The sequence below is a fragment of the Cervus elaphus genome, chromosome 11 (genome assembly GCF_910594005.1).
Source record: "Cervus elaphus chromosome 11, mCerEla1.1, whole genome shotgun sequence".
In the NCBI taxonomy this organism is placed as follows: Eukaryota; Metazoa; Chordata; class Mammalia; order Artiodactyla; family Cervidae; genus Cervus; species Cervus elaphus.
Genome location: NC_057825.1, coordinates 20,225,817 through 20,245,011, shown reverse-complemented (window position 1 = coordinate 20,245,011; position 19,195 = coordinate 20,225,817). Strand labels below are relative to the sequence as shown.

Below are 19,195 nucleotides of genomic sequence, written 5' to 3'. Positions count from 1 at the left end.
TGACTTCATAAAAGGTAAACATTTAATGAGACAAAAGACACCAACATCAAAACTGAATGACAGGCAATAGACTGGAAGAAAATAATGGCAAACTGTAATTTTAACATAGTTTAACATTGTAACAGGAGGAACATCTGTAAAGCATAAAAGCTCCTATAAACCAGTAAGAAAAGACAAATCCAAAGGACAAAAGATATAAATAGGTAATCTCAGAAGAACTAGAAACACAAAATGCTCATCTTCAGTAGTAATTCTATGCCATCCATGTTCCTGCTCAGTCATGTCAGACGGACTCTTTTTGATCACATGGACTGTAGGCCACCAGGCTCCCCTGTCCATGGGACTGTCTGTGCAAGAATACTCAAGTGGGTTGCCATTTCCTTCTCCAGGGGATCTTCCCAACCCAGGGATCGAAGCTGGGTCAGTAGTAATTCAGTTCAGTCAGTTCAGTTGCTCAGTAATGTCCAGCTCTTTGTGACCCCATGGACTGCAGCACACTGGGGTTCCCTGTCCATCACCAACTCCCGGAGCTTGCTCAAGCTCATGTCCATCGAGTCGGTGATGCCATCCAACCATCTCACTCTCTGTCGTCCACTTCTCCTCTTGCCAGTAGTAGTAATTAAGGGAATACAAATTAAAACAGGATCCCATTCTGTTTGCCTACCAAATTGGCAAAAATTAAAAAGATTTGCAATATTTAATATTGGTAAATGTAAAGGGAAACTGGCAGTTTCCTCCACTGGTGGTGAGAATGAAAACTCGTATAGCCTTTTTAAAGGACAGTTTGGCAGTATCTATCACTATTTAAAGTATGCCAACCCCTTCATACAACAATTTCACTTTCTTCATACAACAATTTCACTTTCAGGAATCTATGCTATTTAAATATGTCCACATCAAGGCAAAAATAGAAGGATGTACACTGCAACAATGTTTGTGATAGTGAAGAAAACACCAGCATTATTCTACAGAGAAGGCAATGGCACCCCACTCCAGTACTCTTGCCTGGAAAATCCCATGGATGGAAGAGCCTGGTAGGGTTAGGGTTAGGGTTACCTACCTAACCCTGCAGTCCATGGGGTCGTTAAGTGTTGGACACGACTGAGCAACTTCACTTTCACTTTCATGCATTGGAGAAGGAAATGGCAACCCACTCCAGTGTTCTCGCCTGCAGAATCCCAGGGACGCGGGAGCCTGGTGGGCTGCCATCTATGGGGTCGCACAGAGTCGGACACAACTGAAGTGACTTAGTAGCAGCAGTAGCATTATTTTTCTAAGTGTTTCATAGAAAACATGGAGGAAACCGAGGCACACATGGCTAGTGTGTGGTAGTGGCAGCGCCCAGGCAATCTGTTTCTAGAGTCTGTTCTTAACCATTATGCCCTCTTTGTTGTTGTTGTTTATTCACTAAGTCATGTCTGACTCTTTGCGACTGCATGGACTGCAGCACACCAGGCTTCGCTGTCCTTCACGAACTCCTGGAGTTTGCTCAAACTCATGTCCATTGAGTCGGTGATGCTATACAACCATCTCATCCTCTGTCACCCCTCTCTCCTATCCTCAATCTTTCCCAGCATCAGGGTCTTTTCCAGTGAGTCGGCTCTTCATATCAGGTGGCCAAAGTGTTGGAGCTTCAGCTTCAACATCAGTCCTTCCGATGAGTATGCAGGGTAGATTTCCTCTGGGATTGACTGATTTGATCTCCTTGCAGTTCAAGGGACTCTCAAGAGTCTTCTCCAGCACCATAATTTGAAAGCATCAATTCTTTGACACTCAACCTTCTTTACGATTCAACTCTCATATCCACACATGACTACAGGAAAAATCATAACTTTGAAGACATGGACTTTTGCCAGCAAAGTGATGTCTCTGCTTTTTAATATGCCGTCTAGGTTTGTCACAGTTTTCCTTCCGAGGAGCAAGCGTCCTTTAATTTCATGGCTGCAGTCACCATCTGCAGTGATTCTGGAGCCCAAGAAAAGAAAATCTTTCACTACATCCACATTTCCCCCTTCTATTTGCCATGAAGTGATGGGACTGGATGCCATGATCTTAGTTTTTTGAATGTTGAGTTTTAAGCCAGCTTTTTCACTCTCCTCTTTCACCCTTATCAAGAGACTCTTTAGCTCCTCTTCACTTTCTGCCGTTAGAGAGTTATCATCTATATATCTGAGGTTGTTGATCTTTCTCCTGGCAATCTTGATTCCAGCTTGTGATTCATCCAGCCTGGCATTTCTTATGATGTACTCTGCATATAAGTTAAATAAGCTGGGTGACAACATACAGCCTTGATGTACTTCTTTTCCAATTTTGAACTAGTACGCTGTTCCATGTCTCGTTTTAACTGTTGCTTCTTGACCTGCATACAGGTTTTTCAGGAGACAGGTAAGGTGTTCTGGTGTTCCCATCTCTTTAAGAATTTTCCAGTTTGTTGTGATCTACAGAGTCAAAATCTTTAGTGTGGCCAGTGAAGCAGAAGTAGATGTTTTTCTGGAATTCCCTTGCTTATGCCCTCTCATCCACACTATGGAACACTGCATAGCAGGAAAAGAATGAGGTCGATCTCTGTGACAGACCTTAAGATGTCTCTAGGATATATGACTAGAGGGAAAATATCAATGGCAAAACACTGTGATACGGTGTAACACTGTATACATGGGCAAGAGATACACATAGGTATATACAAATACATATGTATGAGAACGGATTAAGGCCTGGAATGATAAGAGAATGTGTGTACAGAGATTTGGGAGTCTCATTTTGCAAGGTATGTTCTATCTAGTTGTGGTTTGTGTGAACTTTTACAAGAATGTATTTGTGCCCTCTTGGTAAAATAATTATTGTACTGACCAAAAGAAATAGAATAAAGGTTTAATTCATATCAAGGGATTAGTCTTTTCTTCCACATAGACAATGGTATAGGTAGTGGATAAAAATCTTCTATGCTGTGGCTTTTTCTAGTCTATGTAAATGACCCTATGTAAAAGGTGCCTCTTCTCTATATCTTATTGATCATTATGTTTTTCTTTTTAAGGTTTTCATGTCTAGTATTTGGGATCATGGCTTTGTTAGTCCACCAAGCTTCATAAAAATATATGGCCAGCCATTGAAAAATTAATTTGAAAATTGAGAACCATATGGTGGGCCTTCTGCTTTGCCTATTCTATTGTGATCAGGTAAAAGGATCAGTAATCAAGGATTAGCTCATTATTTTGTTTCAGTGCAGAAGCAGGTGGAGTGTCTGGCTCACTCTGTCCCCTTGGTGTGGTCTGTGGAGGTATAAATGAGTCACTTAGCATACACAGTGAAAGGACTGACCTTTGAACAGAAGTCAGTGTTATTATCTGCCAGGAAAAAAGCTGTATTGGATCCTCCAGGATCTCTTCCTGCCTCATTCAGGTGAGGGTGGCTTTAACACAGAAGGAAAGATGACGCTCCTGGAAAACTCACTGACTTAAAATGCCTTTACAAGGTTAGCCTTTAGAACTAGGTTGCTCTTCTGTGGGCTTCTGACATGCCAGTGAGAGAAGTTCTTAAAATTCTTACAACCTATCGGTTATCAGAGTGCAGATTTTTGGAGTGGCCCCTGTATTCTAGTATAGTTTATCAATTTTTGAAATTTAAATGTTCTCTTAAGCATCTTTTAGAAAGGAAAAAAGGTCCCATTTACTTAAAAACAACTGTATTCACCTCCTCTCCATAAGGCTGCTCATTTTAGTTTTGAGTAGTGTGTACAAACTACTTTTTTTGTCTTCGTTGTTTTATTTAACCTTATTTCCAATACATCTTTTCATGTATTTGCCAAAATTTGACGTGCTTGACTTGAATCCCGCATACCTGCCAGGATTCCTTCTGCTAATGTGACAGAGCTTGTTTGGATTATTCCCCAAGCGTTGGACAATTGGGTCCTTTCCCAGGTTTTGGTCATTATGGACATTCTGAACAGCCCTGCTGTAAACATCTTTATGCAAGTTCTCCCCCCACCCCCCTTGGGATCATTTCCTTAGAAATGGACTTCCTTAAATGGGTTTACTGGGTCAAAGGGGCTCAATGAACAGCTTTACAGCTCTTGGCACATATTTTTCAGATTGCGCCCTGGGTGGATCTGACCAATAGCGCAGGCCGGAGAAGGCAGGAATGTGGACCAGCGGCGGCCCCTCTGACCGCCCCTCTTCCGCCACCCCCCCCACCCCCCCAAAAAAAGGCCAAGAGCTCGAGATCTGCGGAGGGAAAGCAGTTTTTCTATGGGCCCTCTCCTCTTCATGGTCGGGTATTGAAGCCCAGCTCGGGAGAACAATTAAGGGAGGCGCAGCGAGGTGTTGGGCAGTCCCGGGACGCCTGCCCTGGGGCGGGGGGGAAAACAAGCAGCGCTTGCAGGCCCTCCTGCCGCAGGACTCGCATTCCACCCGCCCGTTCCTCGTCCCGTTTTCGAGTCCCAGGCACGCCCTCCCAGTCCTTCCACTACCAACCCCGTGGCCCAAGCAGGCCCCTCGCTAACGTGGAGCTCCGCACGCGAGGGCAGCCACCCGGCGGCCGCTATTATTCCGGCGCGGGTGATGCAAGGCTGCGCATAGCTGCGCGCTGAGTCAGCTGAGCCGGGCGGGGGCGGGGGGCGCCGAGCCGCCCATCGCCGCCCCCCCCCCCCCCCCCCCGGCCACCGGGCCCCGCACCGGGCGCAGCCGGGTCGCCTCGGGGCCCGGGGTGGGCCTCCTAGTCCAGGGAGTCGGTCGTCCGGGTACGGCCCGGCGGGAGCTGAGGGAGCCGGCGGGGGGCGCCGACCCGCCCATCCCCCGCCACCCCAACCGCCCGGCCTCCCGGCCTCGAGCCGGGCGCAGCCGGGTGGCCTCGGGGCGCCGGGAGGGTGGGTGCGGTGGGCCTCCGAGTACATGGGGTCGGTCGCCCGGGCAGGGGCCGGCGGGAGCTGAGGGAGCCGGCGGCGGCGGTGGGGGGATCCGATCCCCGAGCCCCCAGGTGCACCCTCCCCTCCCTTCAGCTGCAGCTCGCGGGTCCAGTGAGGCCGTGACCGCTCGCCGCCCGACGGTTTACCCTGTGAGAACTCAACAGGGGAGGGGGACACAGAGAAGGAAGGAGGCTGAAAAAGGAGAAATGCGAAGCCAAGCAGACAGGAGGAAACGATAAAAAAAAAAAAAAAAAACACGAGGAAACGGGCGTGAGGAGGCGGAGGCCGACGGGCGGCAGCGGCGGCGGCGCGCGAGGGGCGGGGCCGGGAGCGCGCGGGGCGGGGCGAGCGCGGGGGCGCGCCGCCAGCCGCGGCCCGAGGGGCTTGTGGGTAGCGGCTGCGCGCGGCCGGAGACGGGCGCCGCGCGGGAGTGTGTGAGGGGCGCGGGCGTGTGGGGCGCGGGCGGCCGCCGGCGGTCATGGGAGCCGGCTGGCCGTGGCAGTAGTTGTCTGGAGCCCGGGCTTCAGCTTCCCGGAGCCCCCAGAGGGCGGGACAGCCCCCGGGGGGCCCGGCGGTGGCGGCGCCACTTCCCCGCTCCCGCCCTCGGAGTCCTGAGGGAGCTCGCGGCGGAGGAGTGGACCGGGCGGCGCGAATCTGACTGAGGGGCGGGGACGCCGTCTGCTCCGCGCTGCTCCCGGGGCCGGGCCGGCCTCCCACAGCCCCAAGGCCCCGGGGCGCTGAGCTCGAGGCGGGCGGTGGGCCCGGCGGAGCCCCGGCCGGAGCCGGTGGTTCGAGGGCGGCGGTAGGCCCCGAGGCCGGCCGGGCCGGAGCGCGGAGAGCTGAGAGCGGGCCTGGCGGCGGCATGAGCCGGCCCCCGACGACGGGGAAGATGCCCGGCGCCCCCGAGGCCGTGTCGGGGGACGGCGCGGGCGCGAGCCGCCAGAGGAAGCTGGAGGCGCTGATCCGAGACCCTCGCTCGCCCATCAACGTGGAGAGCTTGCTGGTATGTGGCCGGGGGCCCAGGAGCCCTCCCTGATGACCGCTCGAACCGCAGATTGCCCCGACTGCCTACCTCTCTGTGACCACTCAGCGGTGGGGGCGGGCGGCGGAGGGGAGGTCTCGCCCCACCCTGCCCAGCTTCCCGGCAGCCGGGGCCCGGGTCGGGGAGACCAGACAGGTCTGCGACCGAGTTCCGGGAGTAGAGAGACCCACCTTGGATTCTTCCCTTCTGCCTCCTGGAGCTGGTGTCACCCGCGGCTGCCCCGGTCTTGGAGCGCTGGGAGGAAGCACTCTTCTTCCCCCCCTGCCCTGTGGGTCTGGGGGTGGGGGGTCGGGTGGGGAGACCTGTCCATCAGACCCCAGGCTAGCCCATCTGAAAGAGCGTCAGGCTGCCTGGCGACGCGCGTCGGAGCAAGAGAGAAACCCGGTGGCTGTCCCTACGGGGAGTCCCCACCTGGGGTACATGACAAAGAATTCAGTCTGAAATCTGGTAACACACAGCCTGAGGTTTCTATGTTTTCAGTTGTCTGTGAACATTAATCGTTACAATTCAGTGCATTTCAATTTCTGTAAGTTTAATTTCAGCGATTATTGCCCGGGAGCTATAAATTCACTTGAATTGTAGTGTGCTATCAGTCTCTCCTTTTCATTGTGTCTCTTTCCTGAGATGGCCTTGGAGATCCCAATTAATAGCCACATAAAGTCTGCTTGTTGGCTTTGTTTAAGAAAGGAACAAGATTGATCAGAAATGCACTGTAGAATGCTTATTTATTTCTTGCTTTTGTTAGGATAGACTGTTGTATTTTACAGACTCTTTGATTAGTATGCAGTAGAGATGCGTTTATGGGAAAGGTGGGGGGTGTAGGTTTTTACCCTGGCGAGGAGAAGAAAGTGAAAAAGATGTGCTGGTTGTTAAATTAACTCTGGACAACTAGAATTCGGGTAGGTGATCGTTGGATCCTTTAGGTATTTCCTCCCAGAATGCCTGTTCTACTCCCTGACAGGAGAAATCTATTGACTATATGATGAGAAAAACTGTCTCCTCCCTTTCCAGTGACTGACTGACTTTCCTTCAGAAGCTGTTGGTTATCCTTTGAGGTTTCTGGAATCAGTTGCGGAGTGACTCAGTACCGTTTGGCCAAAGTGCAGGAACTGACTAAAGAGTGTCTTTCTGTACAGTGCACAGAATGTAGTGATGTACTGTGTCAGACGTGTTTGACATTTCCTTTTATTGATTTTCATGTCATTGTGTTGTTCATGTGTTTTCATGGGAGCATGACACTCTGATAGTGTTTCTAAGTCTTTGATTGGGGATAGGATTGGTTGCATGAAGGGCATAGCTTTTCCTAGACCAGAGCAGAGACTCTGGGCTTCACTCCCAGCATTTTCACTTTGGTATTTTGCTAGCAAAACTCTGACCTAAGGCCAGAAAGTTCAGTTAAAAATAGTACAGCAAATCTCAAGTATTCATCAGGTTCATATTCAACCTCAGATAGAAATTTTTTGCACTTTCATCTCTTAGGCTTTACGGGTGGTAATTATTAGGGTCATTATGAGCTTGAGCCTAAGCTATTTATGATCATACATTCTTTTTTATTAAAGTGTTTTCTAAATCATTAAAATGAAGGCTGCTTTTTAAAAAATGAAGCATTACACATGCTCAGTAAACTGCCTGGTCCATTCATTTATTGAGTGCCTAGGTCAGCCAAGACACTTTACACCTTTATTAAGGTAACATACTGCTAGTATGACATCACATGCTGCTGACTGGACAGATTTCATCTTTGCTGTTTTTAGCTGATTAACTGTTATGGTTCTGGGTTGCAATAAATCTTATCAGGCCACAAATTGTCCTTTACTCTTTGAGGTTGCTGGTGTTTCTACTGTAAAATAACAAGCTGAAGATTTTTTTTAAAAAACCATGTTATTTACAGTGTTAGCTTTAAACATATATATTTAATTATATCAAATACCAGAGTAGATTACCATTTCCTACTTCAGGGAATCTTCAAATCCATGTCTCCTGCATTACCACATTTTTAAAAATACCTACTCAGGTATTCTTGCCTGGAAAATTCCATGAACAGAGGAACTTGGCCTGATCGCACACACAGCCTGTCCATAACATAAAACTTACCGTTTTAACCATTTTGAGTGTACACTTCAGTGGCATTACTTACATTCACATTATTGTGCAAATATCACCATTATCCATCTCCAGCACTTTTTCTTCTTTCCAAACAGAAGTTCCATGAGTTAATTTTTAAAAGTGTTATAAAAACATATTTCCTAAAATAGTGGTGAGGGTCACTTTAAAGATTTGAAACCTTACTGTCAACCTTCATTGTCACAATTGATCATTGTTTTACTGTGAATGGCATTTCTTTTGATTTTACTGTAGAAAATATTAATATTTTTTCTTTTACAGAGACAATTTAAAGTAATATGATAAAAACACAGTCACAAATGTTAGTTACTTATTTTGGAACTTAGAAAGTACCATTTAAAATTATATACTGCCTAAGGTGACAAAACTAAGAGGTGAAGTATACCAGAAGTTGCTATTATAACAGTTACTATCATAGGTACTATGGGCCAGGCCTTGAAGGTAAAACTGTTTGTTGGAAGAAGTATTATATGAGATAAAAGTGCTTAGCTCAGTGCTTGGTACATAGTAGTGCTTATTAAATTTAGCTCACTTCTGTGTGCTTTTAGCATATTTTTAGGTAAGTGCTTTAAATTTCCTTTGAAAAGGAAAATGATTCTATTGGCAGCTGTTTCTTGCTATAAAATTTTGAATGAATAACATTTTATTTTGAATTTGCCATCAGAAAAGTGCTAGCAGTCACCAAACATAGATAGATCTGAATTCTAAGACTGTCAGCACAGAGACTAAAGTGTCTTTTTTCTCTGCAGCAACTCGTTTTAAAGAGGCTTTATGTGGATCCTTCAGATTAATCTGAAGAGCATATATCCCTTTTGTGGTTGCAGGTTGTAAGTTGTTAGGTATTACTTAAAAATAGAGTTTTGAGAGAGATTTGCTTCTGTAGTATCTGCACTACCCCCCCCCGCCCCCCACCGCCACCCCAAGGAAATGATCTTCAGTAGTATGCTTTTTCATTGTTTGAAACTTTTGAGTATATACCCATGTTTTGTTGTCAAGACTAAGCTTCCCATACTGCTTACCCAAATATTACGGTAAAAAGAATTGTCCTTTAGTGTTGTGCTGGAGAGATGTCTTTCTAACAGTTTGTGCTTTTGTGCTTTGATTTATTATTTTAAAGGGTAAATGATTATTGTAACCTCTGGGATTCAGGCTTGGGTAAAGTGTTCCATTAGGCTTGTGTTGATGGGAAAAGGTAATTAAAAACTTAGGATTTTCAGTAACTTAGAATACAAAACACTTCATTTAATTCATTTTTATTAAACCATGTGAAAATATTTTTTATCACAGTGGTTTTTGGTAAAGCTTATTTGATGTAACATCTGTCCTGATCTGATGTTACAGTATTTAAGGCGGTTTATCTCTCTTGGCGTAAATAATAATAGCTTCCCCTGAAGAAATATTGGGGTTTCCCAGGTGGCTCAGTGATAAAGAATCCGCCTGCCAATGCAGGAGGCATGGACTCAATCCTTGGGTCAGCAAGAGCCCCTGGAGGAGGAAATGGCAACCCACTCCAGTAATCTTGCCTGGACAATCCCGTGGACAGAGGAGCCTGGTGGGCTACAATCCATGGGATCACAAAGAGTCGGACACGACTGAGCTACTGAGCACGAGAGAAATAACAGCGTTTGATTTCAGGATGCTAGCCCAGACTCCCCGGAGTTTTGGGGACTATACTGTACATGGTATATATACTTTATTACTATTTTAAAATCCAAATATTCTGAATTTGGAAACATCTTGCCGCAAGGTAAGGCCAGCACAGACTAAGTAAGGAAGTACTGACTTAACACACACCTTAAATAGGTGTAAAGAAATAGTGGATAATTATCTTGAAGCCTAAGTTGTTGTCCATTGTTTTGGTTGAGTCCTGATCAGATAGTTCTCTTTTGCAGTTTCAAATTCTGAAGTATTCTAAGCATGCTAAGAGAATATAGCATGCAGAATGGTGCTAAAGATTACTTTTGCCTTTTCTAGAACTTTGTATAAATGGAATCCATAGTATGTACTCTTATATCTGGCTGCTTTAGTTCAGGATAGTTTTTGAGATTCATCCATGTTTATTTTGTGTACCAGCAGTTTGTTCCTTTTTTTATTGCTAACTAGCATTCTATTGTATGCATAACGCACAATTTGTTAGGCATCTTCTGTTAATGGATGCCTGGGCTGTTTTCAGTTTTTGGCTATTTCTTATAATATACTTTGGCTTTTAATAAAGCTTACTGTAAGCAATTTAGTAGTAAGCCTGTGTGAGGACACTCATTTCTCTTGAGTTAAATACCTAGTAGTGGTTTTATTAGGTCATAGGGTAAGAGTATCTTTAGGTTTTTTTTGTTTTATGTAACTGTCAGATCTTTTCCTAAAGTGGTCATACCATTTTACATTCACACAGCAACCTGGGAGAGTTCCAGTTCCTTCCCAACACTGGGTCTTAAATTTTAGCCATTCTGTGGGTGGATAGTGGTATCTCATTGTGACTTTCGTTTGCATTTTTCTGGTGATTAATGACGTACTTTTTTATGCACATAGCTGGACATTTGTATATCCTGTGAAGCATCTGTTCAAATCTTTCATCCATTTGAAAAATTAATATTCTTTATTTTTGAGTTACACAGCTGTTTATATATCCTGTGTACCAGTTTTTTGTCAAATATATGGCAAGGTTGTTTTTTAATCACATTTTTTTTTTAATCGTTATTGCTTTTTCTGCTTGAAAGACTATTGTCTATTCCCATGTTGCAAGAAATTTTCCTTTACTTTCTTTTAGAAGTTTTATCGTTTTACTTTTTAGGTCTAGAATATATGTTAAGCCAGTTTTAGTGTGCAGTGTGAATGTTTTTCCTCATATTCTCCAAATCCAGTTACTTAGCTTATTCAGCACCATTTTTTCCACAGCTTCATTGAGATATTATTGACTTGTAACATTGTATGTGTGTAAGCTGTACAAGTGATACACAATACTACCTAATATTTACCACAGTAAAGTTAGTTAACACATCCTTTACCTCACATAATTACCATATTGTTGGTGTCATCTTGAGAATATTTAAGATTTACTCTCAACAACTTTCAGGTATATCTGTACAGTGTTGTTACTGTACAGTATAGTCACCAGCAGCAGTTTATAAAAAAATGTTTTTCTTTTCTCATTGGATTGCCTTGCTTGGCACCTTTGTTGAAAATCAATTTACTGATAGGTGCTTTTTTATCAAGTTAGTAACTACATCAAGTCCTTCCTCATGGTTCTATTCTTTAACCCATGCTCTATTCAAAATTCTTCTTTAATTTTTAATTTGTATCATTTTACTTGAAGGAAATGAGCAGGCAGCAATGGTTGAGACAGGGAAACATGGATTTTATTTTTTGAAGTGAAGTAAGATTTGTTATTTTTTAAGTTATACAAATAATATGTTCTTATTATAGAAAATTTAGAGACAAAAGAAAGATATAAATGCAAGTGACACTTCTACATAGTTGCCTCACATAGAGATAGCACATTTTGGTATAAATACCTGTCTGAAAAAATTAAATGTAAAAGAAGTAAAGTTACACTGTACCTATGCTTTGCCATTTTTTTTATACTTAATGAATAATAGAAACTTTTATGTAATCAAGTTTATTAGTCTTCTCACTGTAGAGTGTTTTCTGGCTTAGGACATTATCCATTATCAAGATTATGATATCATAGACCTGAATTTTCTTTTAGTACTCTAATGGTTTTACTTTTAATGTTACTTTTACTTCATTTGGAATTCTGATAGAAAATATGAAGTAGCAGTACAAAATTTTATCAGGAAGTTTGTCTAACTACTAGAGTTCACAAAATATTAATTGGGAACCTCTGTTATATCTCTGTATTGTCATGTAACTTTATTTGGGAGTGGTGCTTGGGAGAAAACAGAGAGTAATGATAGGGATTTGGTCTTCATTTGAACTTCTTGAGTTTCTTCATGGAAATTACATCTCTTCAACTGTATTTAAAATCCTATCCTGTGCTTATATTCCAAAAATATGAGCTGTTAGTGATAAGGGTTACTGGTGAAAAGACTATGGAGACTTGGAGCAGCATATTATAATATAGCTTTTGGGAAAAAAACATAAAACGGTTTCTGTTGGTAGCTTATTTTATAGAGGTTGATATTTCAATTGATATGAAATCATGGTGGCATTTGGGACTCTACTGAAACTGTCACTTTTATCCTTGATTGGAGTCATTCTCCTTTCCTCTCATCTGTATCATTTGTACCCCCCTTTTTTTTTTTCTGTGAAGTATGTTTAAATTATAGAGATATATTTGTGAGTTCTGCAATTGAGTGTCCCAGATGACCCTCACTTATCTTTTTAGAAAGCATTTGGGTCATGATAGTTAGCAGTTCAGAGAGAGAGAGAGAGAGAGAGAGAGAGAGAGAGAGAGAGAGAGAGAGAGAGTGTGTGTGTGTGTGTGTGTGTGTGTGTGTGTGTGTGTGTGTGTGTGTGTGTGTGTGTGTGTGTGTGTGTGTGTGTGTGTGTGTGTGTGTGTGTCTGAGAGAGAGAGAGAGGCACAGAGATAGACAAAAAAGGAAGTATTAGAAAGCATTTGGGTCATGATAGTTAGCAGTTCAGAGAGAGTGTGTGTGTGTGTGTGTGTGTGTGTGTGTGTGTGTGTGTGTGTGTGTGTGTGTGTGTGTGTGTCTGAGAGAGAGAGAGAGGCACAGAGATAGACAAAAAAGGAAGTATTGAGATTCACTTTTGGTTCATTATTGGTAAACTTTTGGGGAATGTTTCTAACTAAGTCCAAAAATGTTTATATGGTTTGTTGTTTCATTCTAGTAAGGTATGGGTTGTTTAGGTGTGCCATCTAGAGTGCTCTGTAGGTTTGTGTTTTTTATTGGTTATAAACTGATCACTTAGTACTTAACATCTAATTTCCTTTATTTTCCAAAAGAGTTTCAGATTTTTTAAGTTATAAATCAGTTGATAGAGATTTTCAAGAGATGATAGACTTGGAACTAAATTTTAATACTTCACTGTTGGGGTTATTTTTTAAGCCAAGGAAATGAGTAGCAGAACCGTCTAATACTTTAGATAGAAATGAAACAGATCCTGGTTGCCATTACCTTAATTACTTGGATGTTTGTGATGTGGAATGACCAAGTATTGTCATAGGTACTTCTTGGTTTTTTACTTTATTTGATGGACAGAACACAAGCTCTTTTAGGATATGGTTCATTTTTTTTCTTCCTCTTGCTGTGTCTTGTAATATTTGTTGAATAAACTAACAAATAATGCTTATTTAAGTAATGGAAGTGAAAACCTATATAAATAGATCCCTGCTTGAAGAGATATTAAAGTATTCCCCAAGTAAAAGTTTTGATATTAATATATGTTCTTGTCACTTATTTCTTATGTATCTATAGGAAGGAAGATAAGTGAACATGTATATGTGCAGAGGGGTTGCGTTTGGGTGGTAGAATTAATTGGAAGTCAAGCAGGAGAAGTGAATTGTGATTTGAATATTTTCTGAATTGTGCTTAGGCAGTTTGTCTTGGAGAGTATTTAAGCTGATTTTATTCAGTGTTTTAGGTAAGATAAAAACAGCTTCTGAGGGCTGAACGGCCTTTATGATGTTCTCCTACTCTTTAACTTTTCTTCTGTTTAAACATATCCAGTTCCTTCTTATGTACCTAGGTGATACCTGTGTTTGAAATAGCCTTTCCTGAGTTAGGGCAGATAAAATTCTAGTGATGTGTTCACAGGGTGAAATTCCTTAAAGTGGCATATTGGCTGTTATTAACAGTAAGGCAACATTTGTTAACCAAATTAAAAACAAAGCCAAAGGGCATGACAGATTTTGATCAGGATTTAAGAGTGTTATTACAAGTCACTTTGAATGACTATTTTGAAAAACTTTCAGATAGTATCAAGCATTCTGATTACTAGCCCCAGCCAACCACTGATTCTGTTCTGTTTCCATGAAGTTTTCTTTTCCAGGAATTCCATACAGACAGAATCACACAGTATGGAGACTTTGTTCAGGATTCTTTCACCTGGTGGTGTTTAAAGTCACTCAGTCATGTCTGACTCTTTGAGACCCCATGGACTATATATTCCATGGAATTCTCCACGCCAGAATACTGGAGTGGGTAGCCTTTCCCTTCTCCAGGGGATCTTCCCAACCCAGGGATCGAACTCAGGTCTCCAGCATTGCAGCCAGATTCTTTACCGGCTGAGCCACAAGGGAAGGCCTTCTTTCACCTAGCATAATGTTTTTTGAGCTTCATTTATGTTGTAGCGTTTATCAATATCTTGTTCTTTTAAATTGCTGCATAATATTCCATACACCACATTTTACTTAGGAATTCACCTTAATGTTTTTATTTCTCTTGACTAGATTTCAAGAAGTAGGATTGCTGGGTCATGTGGTAAGCTTATGCTTAACTTCTAAGGAGTGAACAAAATGTTTTCCAGAGTGGCTGCACGATTTTACATTCCCACCAGCAATATATAAGGGTCCCAGTTTCTCTGCATCCTAAGAGAACACTTGGTGTGGCGTTTGTATTTATAGCAGCTGCAGTGCGTTTTACTAATGACAAATGATGGCTGAGCTCTATTTCATGTGCTTGCTAATTTTGCTTGTTCTTTTGATACTTTACTAATGTATCATGAGAATGGTATGGTAAATGAAATTCAATTTTGTTTACCACACGTGAATTCTAGTGTTGAAAAATAGAATGCCGATAAATACAGATCAGAGCCCTTTGTAGGTGAAATTACCCTGCTATGTCTCCACCTAAAAGGCCTAGTTAATACAAGACTCTTTTTTTAAAAAAAAGAAAGAAAAAAAAACAATGAAACCTTGTTATTATACTTTTTCTTCCAAGTAATGAATGAGCCTTGTTGAACTGTGTAGGCCCTGTGATGGCAGTAGAGTCTCTCCTGGTTGGGTTATTTCTAAGTTGAAGTACTTCTGACGTAACATGGCTTTTAAGTGGTGCTCCTTTCTGCTCTGTGCTCATCTTTCCCTTTTGATTATTTTGAGCATCTTGAAGTAAGCTTATAAGCTTATTTCTCTCTTGTTGGACCCAACACTCATCTTTATACATTTGTATTTTACATAAAAGATTAGGAAACAATTCTTAGTATCAATTTAGTAACTTGGTTCTTATGAGGGAAGGATAACTATTGATGTTTAAAACACTGTATATTATGCTTACCTTTGTTTTTTACTTTGAGACTCATCTGAATTTAACAACAGATACAAATGTTGCCTTTTCCTGTTTGTAAGTGGCATTGGGTATTGATTTTGGGGATTACATTATGTGCAGAGTTTTGGAACTTAATGGAAATAGTGTTCTTTCTTTTCAGATATAATAGTAAGTGCCTTATTTGTGCATTCTGTATCAGGATATGACCCTACTGTTTTGCCTTGCTTTTCAGTATGATTCCTTTAGAAGTCATAAAAAGATGCTTATTGAAATTGAAGTTTTCCTTTTAGCTTTAGTTTAGATGATTTTTTTTTTTTTTTGAGTTTGTATCACATAGGACTTTTCTGAGCAGTGAAGGGAAAATTTAGGAAATTATTCTCTTAATCTTTAAGATTCTTTAATATATTAAAGATGAATTTAAAAAATTTTTGGTTTAGTATGTATTTTTTTTAAAAGAAAAGTGCATTAGCACGGTTGTCATGGACTTTGAGGCCTGTAAAGTGTAGTGAAATGTGTTTTTGCATGTTGAAACCCTGTAAAAAATATTTAAAGTATTGAATGTCTAAACAGTATGATTTTGAAAAATGCTTCACTTTTTGGGGATAACTTATTATAGAGTTACAGTTTGTGGCACTTTATTGTGTTACATAGTGGATAAAGTGCAGGTTGAAATTGAATAGTTAAAAATGGTGTGTTATGGTTGATTAGTTTGCCTTTGTTAAAAGAGTCAAGATTTAAATTTTTTTTTTTAAATGGACCATTAGATTTCATCAAGTGATGGTAACAGGTTGTATAATATAACCAGCATCTATGGGAATTAGTAAAGAATAGAGGGAAATATACCAAAATTATGATTTTCTTTCAGGGAAGTGAGATTCCAAGTCAGAAATTGGAAAAAGATAATGCAAAATGTAGTGTTTAATGTTAATGACAATATTTCATCTATTTTAAATTTAGGAAAATTTGCTTGGAGTTAACAGAATATTTGGAGTGCTTTTAAATATCTAAAGCACAAATTTTTGAATTTTTGTATTGGCTTTTCCATGATTTCTCAAAATATAATCACTGAAATTAGTATGCAAATGAAATAACAGATTTTTCTCTGAACTTTAAATGCATGATATGATCCTATATTAGTTGCATTCAGCGTGAAACAATTTTTTTGTTATTTTACATTCTCTCAAAAAGATACTCTTAAGCTTTAATGCAATGAAAAAATTTCCTTCCTGGATTAAAATAAAAATGAAAATATATACATATATCTGGCAATTTAAAAACTTAATACCAGCATAGTATATTTAGTTAAGATTTTTCTAATCTGTGTCTGCTAAAGCCAATAGCTAAGGCAGTGGTTTTCAACCCTTGTTACACATAGGATTCTACTAGAGAATTTTACAAATATTGATGCCTAGATTCCACCTCCACCCATTCTAATATAATTGGTATGTGATGTGACTTTGGGATCAAGAGATTTAAAAGTTCCACATCTGGTTTTCAAATACAGGAAAGTTAGCTGAGAGGTGCAATATTCAAAGATTGGCAGAAGGGCCACTGGTCCAAAATGTGTCTCAGAAAAGGAGAATTTTGTTTCTTCTTTTATATCTGTGGCTCAGAGAGGCTTGAATGAAGCCAGAAAGTCAGAATTTATCTGATGGAAGTCAGAATCATAGCTAAGGTGCTTTGTGGAAATGGTGTGAGATCTTCTGATGTAGATGGCCTGTAGTGAGGCCAGGAATTTGCATTAAACCAAGCATCTCAGTTGATTCTGATGCAGGTAATCTGCTGGTCAAAGTTTGAGAAACATTGTAGTGTTGCTTCTTATACTGATTGGAAAAAAGCAAAAACCAATGGTTGAGATCTCTGGCACACATAATTGTATATGTGGAAAATGCTGGCATATGGAGAGATGCCAGGTTTTCTGAAATATGAGTCATCACATTTTAAGTGTATTTTTTTTTTTTTTTAAGAGCTCCATAGGAATCAGACCAATGTTTTTCTTTTTCTCATTTTAGAAGAAAATTTAATTTGCTGAGATTTTCTGAAGGGAGAGTCAGATAAGATACACCAAATAGAAATGATTAAAAAAAAAAAAGATTGTGGTAAAATATACACAATACAGATTTCAATGTGGAAATGTTATGATTACATCTTACCCTTCAGTGGGAAATATAGTTTCCAGAGACTTACTGTCCTAGAAATATATAATTCTGATGTTTTACATTTAACAAATGATGATGGGAAAATAGGGACAGTCTTTTTATTCCTTGATTTAATTTAGGAAGAAAAATTTCACTAGAAATGTATGGTCCTTCAGAGAATGGCACCTGAAGCAGGATGGCATATGTCTGTGATTGTATCTATGTTGAAAAAAATAGTAAAATCATTCAAAAATTTTGTTTACAAGGAATCAAAAAACTATTGTAAAATATTCAAGCCTTTATATTAAACTTTTGAAATTTTGCTTTCAAAGCAGCCTTCAGAGTTATTGGTTACATTAATAGTCATTAACATGTTACTATTTAGATTTTTAAAAATATACTTTATTTGCAATTATTTCTCTTCATTTAAAATGAGAGAAATCCACATGATTCTTAGACAGTGGATAAGATGTCTGTATTTTTCATTCACTAAATATTTGTATATCAGATTTCCTGCTCTTAGGCCATTTTAATTTTGATGGTTAAGGGGTATATACCTGTTTCAAATTAAAATTTGCATGTGTTGATTCTTGTGATAATAGTAAAGCTATTAGAGGTATAGCAGTTATGATTTTTTAAATCTTTTTTTCATATTTTAAATCCTTGGCAACTCACTTTTTGTAGATTTTATCTTGTGGCTTAAAACTGCATCATTGTGGCCAAAGGCACAATTTATTATTTATGAGTCTAGGGTGATACATAAGTATCTTTAAAACCTTACATTTTGTAACAGTTTATCTTTTAAGATGTATCCATTCTTTCCAAATGATTACTGAATAGAAAGATAACTATAAACCTGAAACAAATCTGGAATTGGGTGACTCTTCTTTCACAGCCTTAATATATCAGTACTTCTGCAGTTATTGTTGGAAGTTTGTTACATATGATTCTGTAACCTTTCATTGGAAGTGTTTTTTGGATTTAGAATCATTTTACAACTAGTGATTAGAATCCCTATTCCATGACACCTCAGTATTGTATTACTTCCTAACATTTCTAAATACTTGACAAAATGCAATTTGAGACTTCATGATTCTTTATTCCATATTTATGCCAAAAAATTTCTAGGTTGTTATTTCTGACTGTAGCTTAAATAGATTGTATAATTCATGATTGCAAAATTTAAAATTAGAGTATGAATGTGTTTTGTTAATGTTGTATTCAGGCTAGTGAAAAATTGTCACTAAAGCAAGATATAACATTATAAAATAATTAGAAAACTGAACTAGAAGATTTTGCTGGTAGTTCTGAAAAACAATTTCTGCTGCAAGCATATATTTTGTATAAAAGAGGAAGCTCTAAAATTACAAATTTTGAAGACATTGCTGAAAACAGGTTTGTTTTCCACATTTAAGACATTTCCATAATAGGAAAACAATGGATGATACAAATAAAACTAAATTTAGAACTAATAAGAAACTAGTACAAAATTAGCTAAAATTGGCTTATGAAATTTCTTTCAGAGGGAAGTAATAAAGTGAAACACTTCAGTTTTTAAGTACTGATTTGAGGAGAACGGGAATTGTGGAGACGGGATTTTAAATTATAGGAGAAGGAAGTTTTGTCTTTCAGGATGATATGGGGAATGTAAGTCCCTGGAATAGTGTTTTACTTTACTTCTTGTTCTCACTTATAAACAGGATTTTTCAGTTTGGTTCAAGTTTAATTTGTGAAATAAAAATTTAAAAAATTTAAACAGTGACTTGCTTATTTCAAATTATTTTATGTAAGTAAAATTCCACTAAAATAA

At 40.0% G+C, this 19,195-nt stretch overlaps 1 protein-coding gene across 6 annotated transcripts in view; it reads left to right on the top strand.

Moving 5' to 3' along the window:
* Positions 1-5,285: 5,285 nt before the first annotated feature.
* The window catches only part of ROCK2 (Rho associated coiled-coil containing protein kinase 2), a 129,822-nt gene continuing 115,912 nt past the window's right edge, over positions 5,286-19,195 (top strand). For 4 of the 6 annotated variants that reach the window (XR_006343392.1, XM_043917089.1, XM_043917088.1 and 1 more), the window contains exon 1: positions 5,287-5,903. Coding sequence is in view for 5 of the 6 variants with exons in the window: in XM_043917089.1 (XP_043773024.1) it covers positions 5,763-5,903 (141 nt within the window). In the remaining variant the exon portion in view is untranslated. Of the gene's footprint in view, positions 5,904-19,195 lie in introns of all 6 variants that reach the window. The other 2 variants (XM_043917086.1, XM_043917085.1) reach the window with 1 other exon arrangement.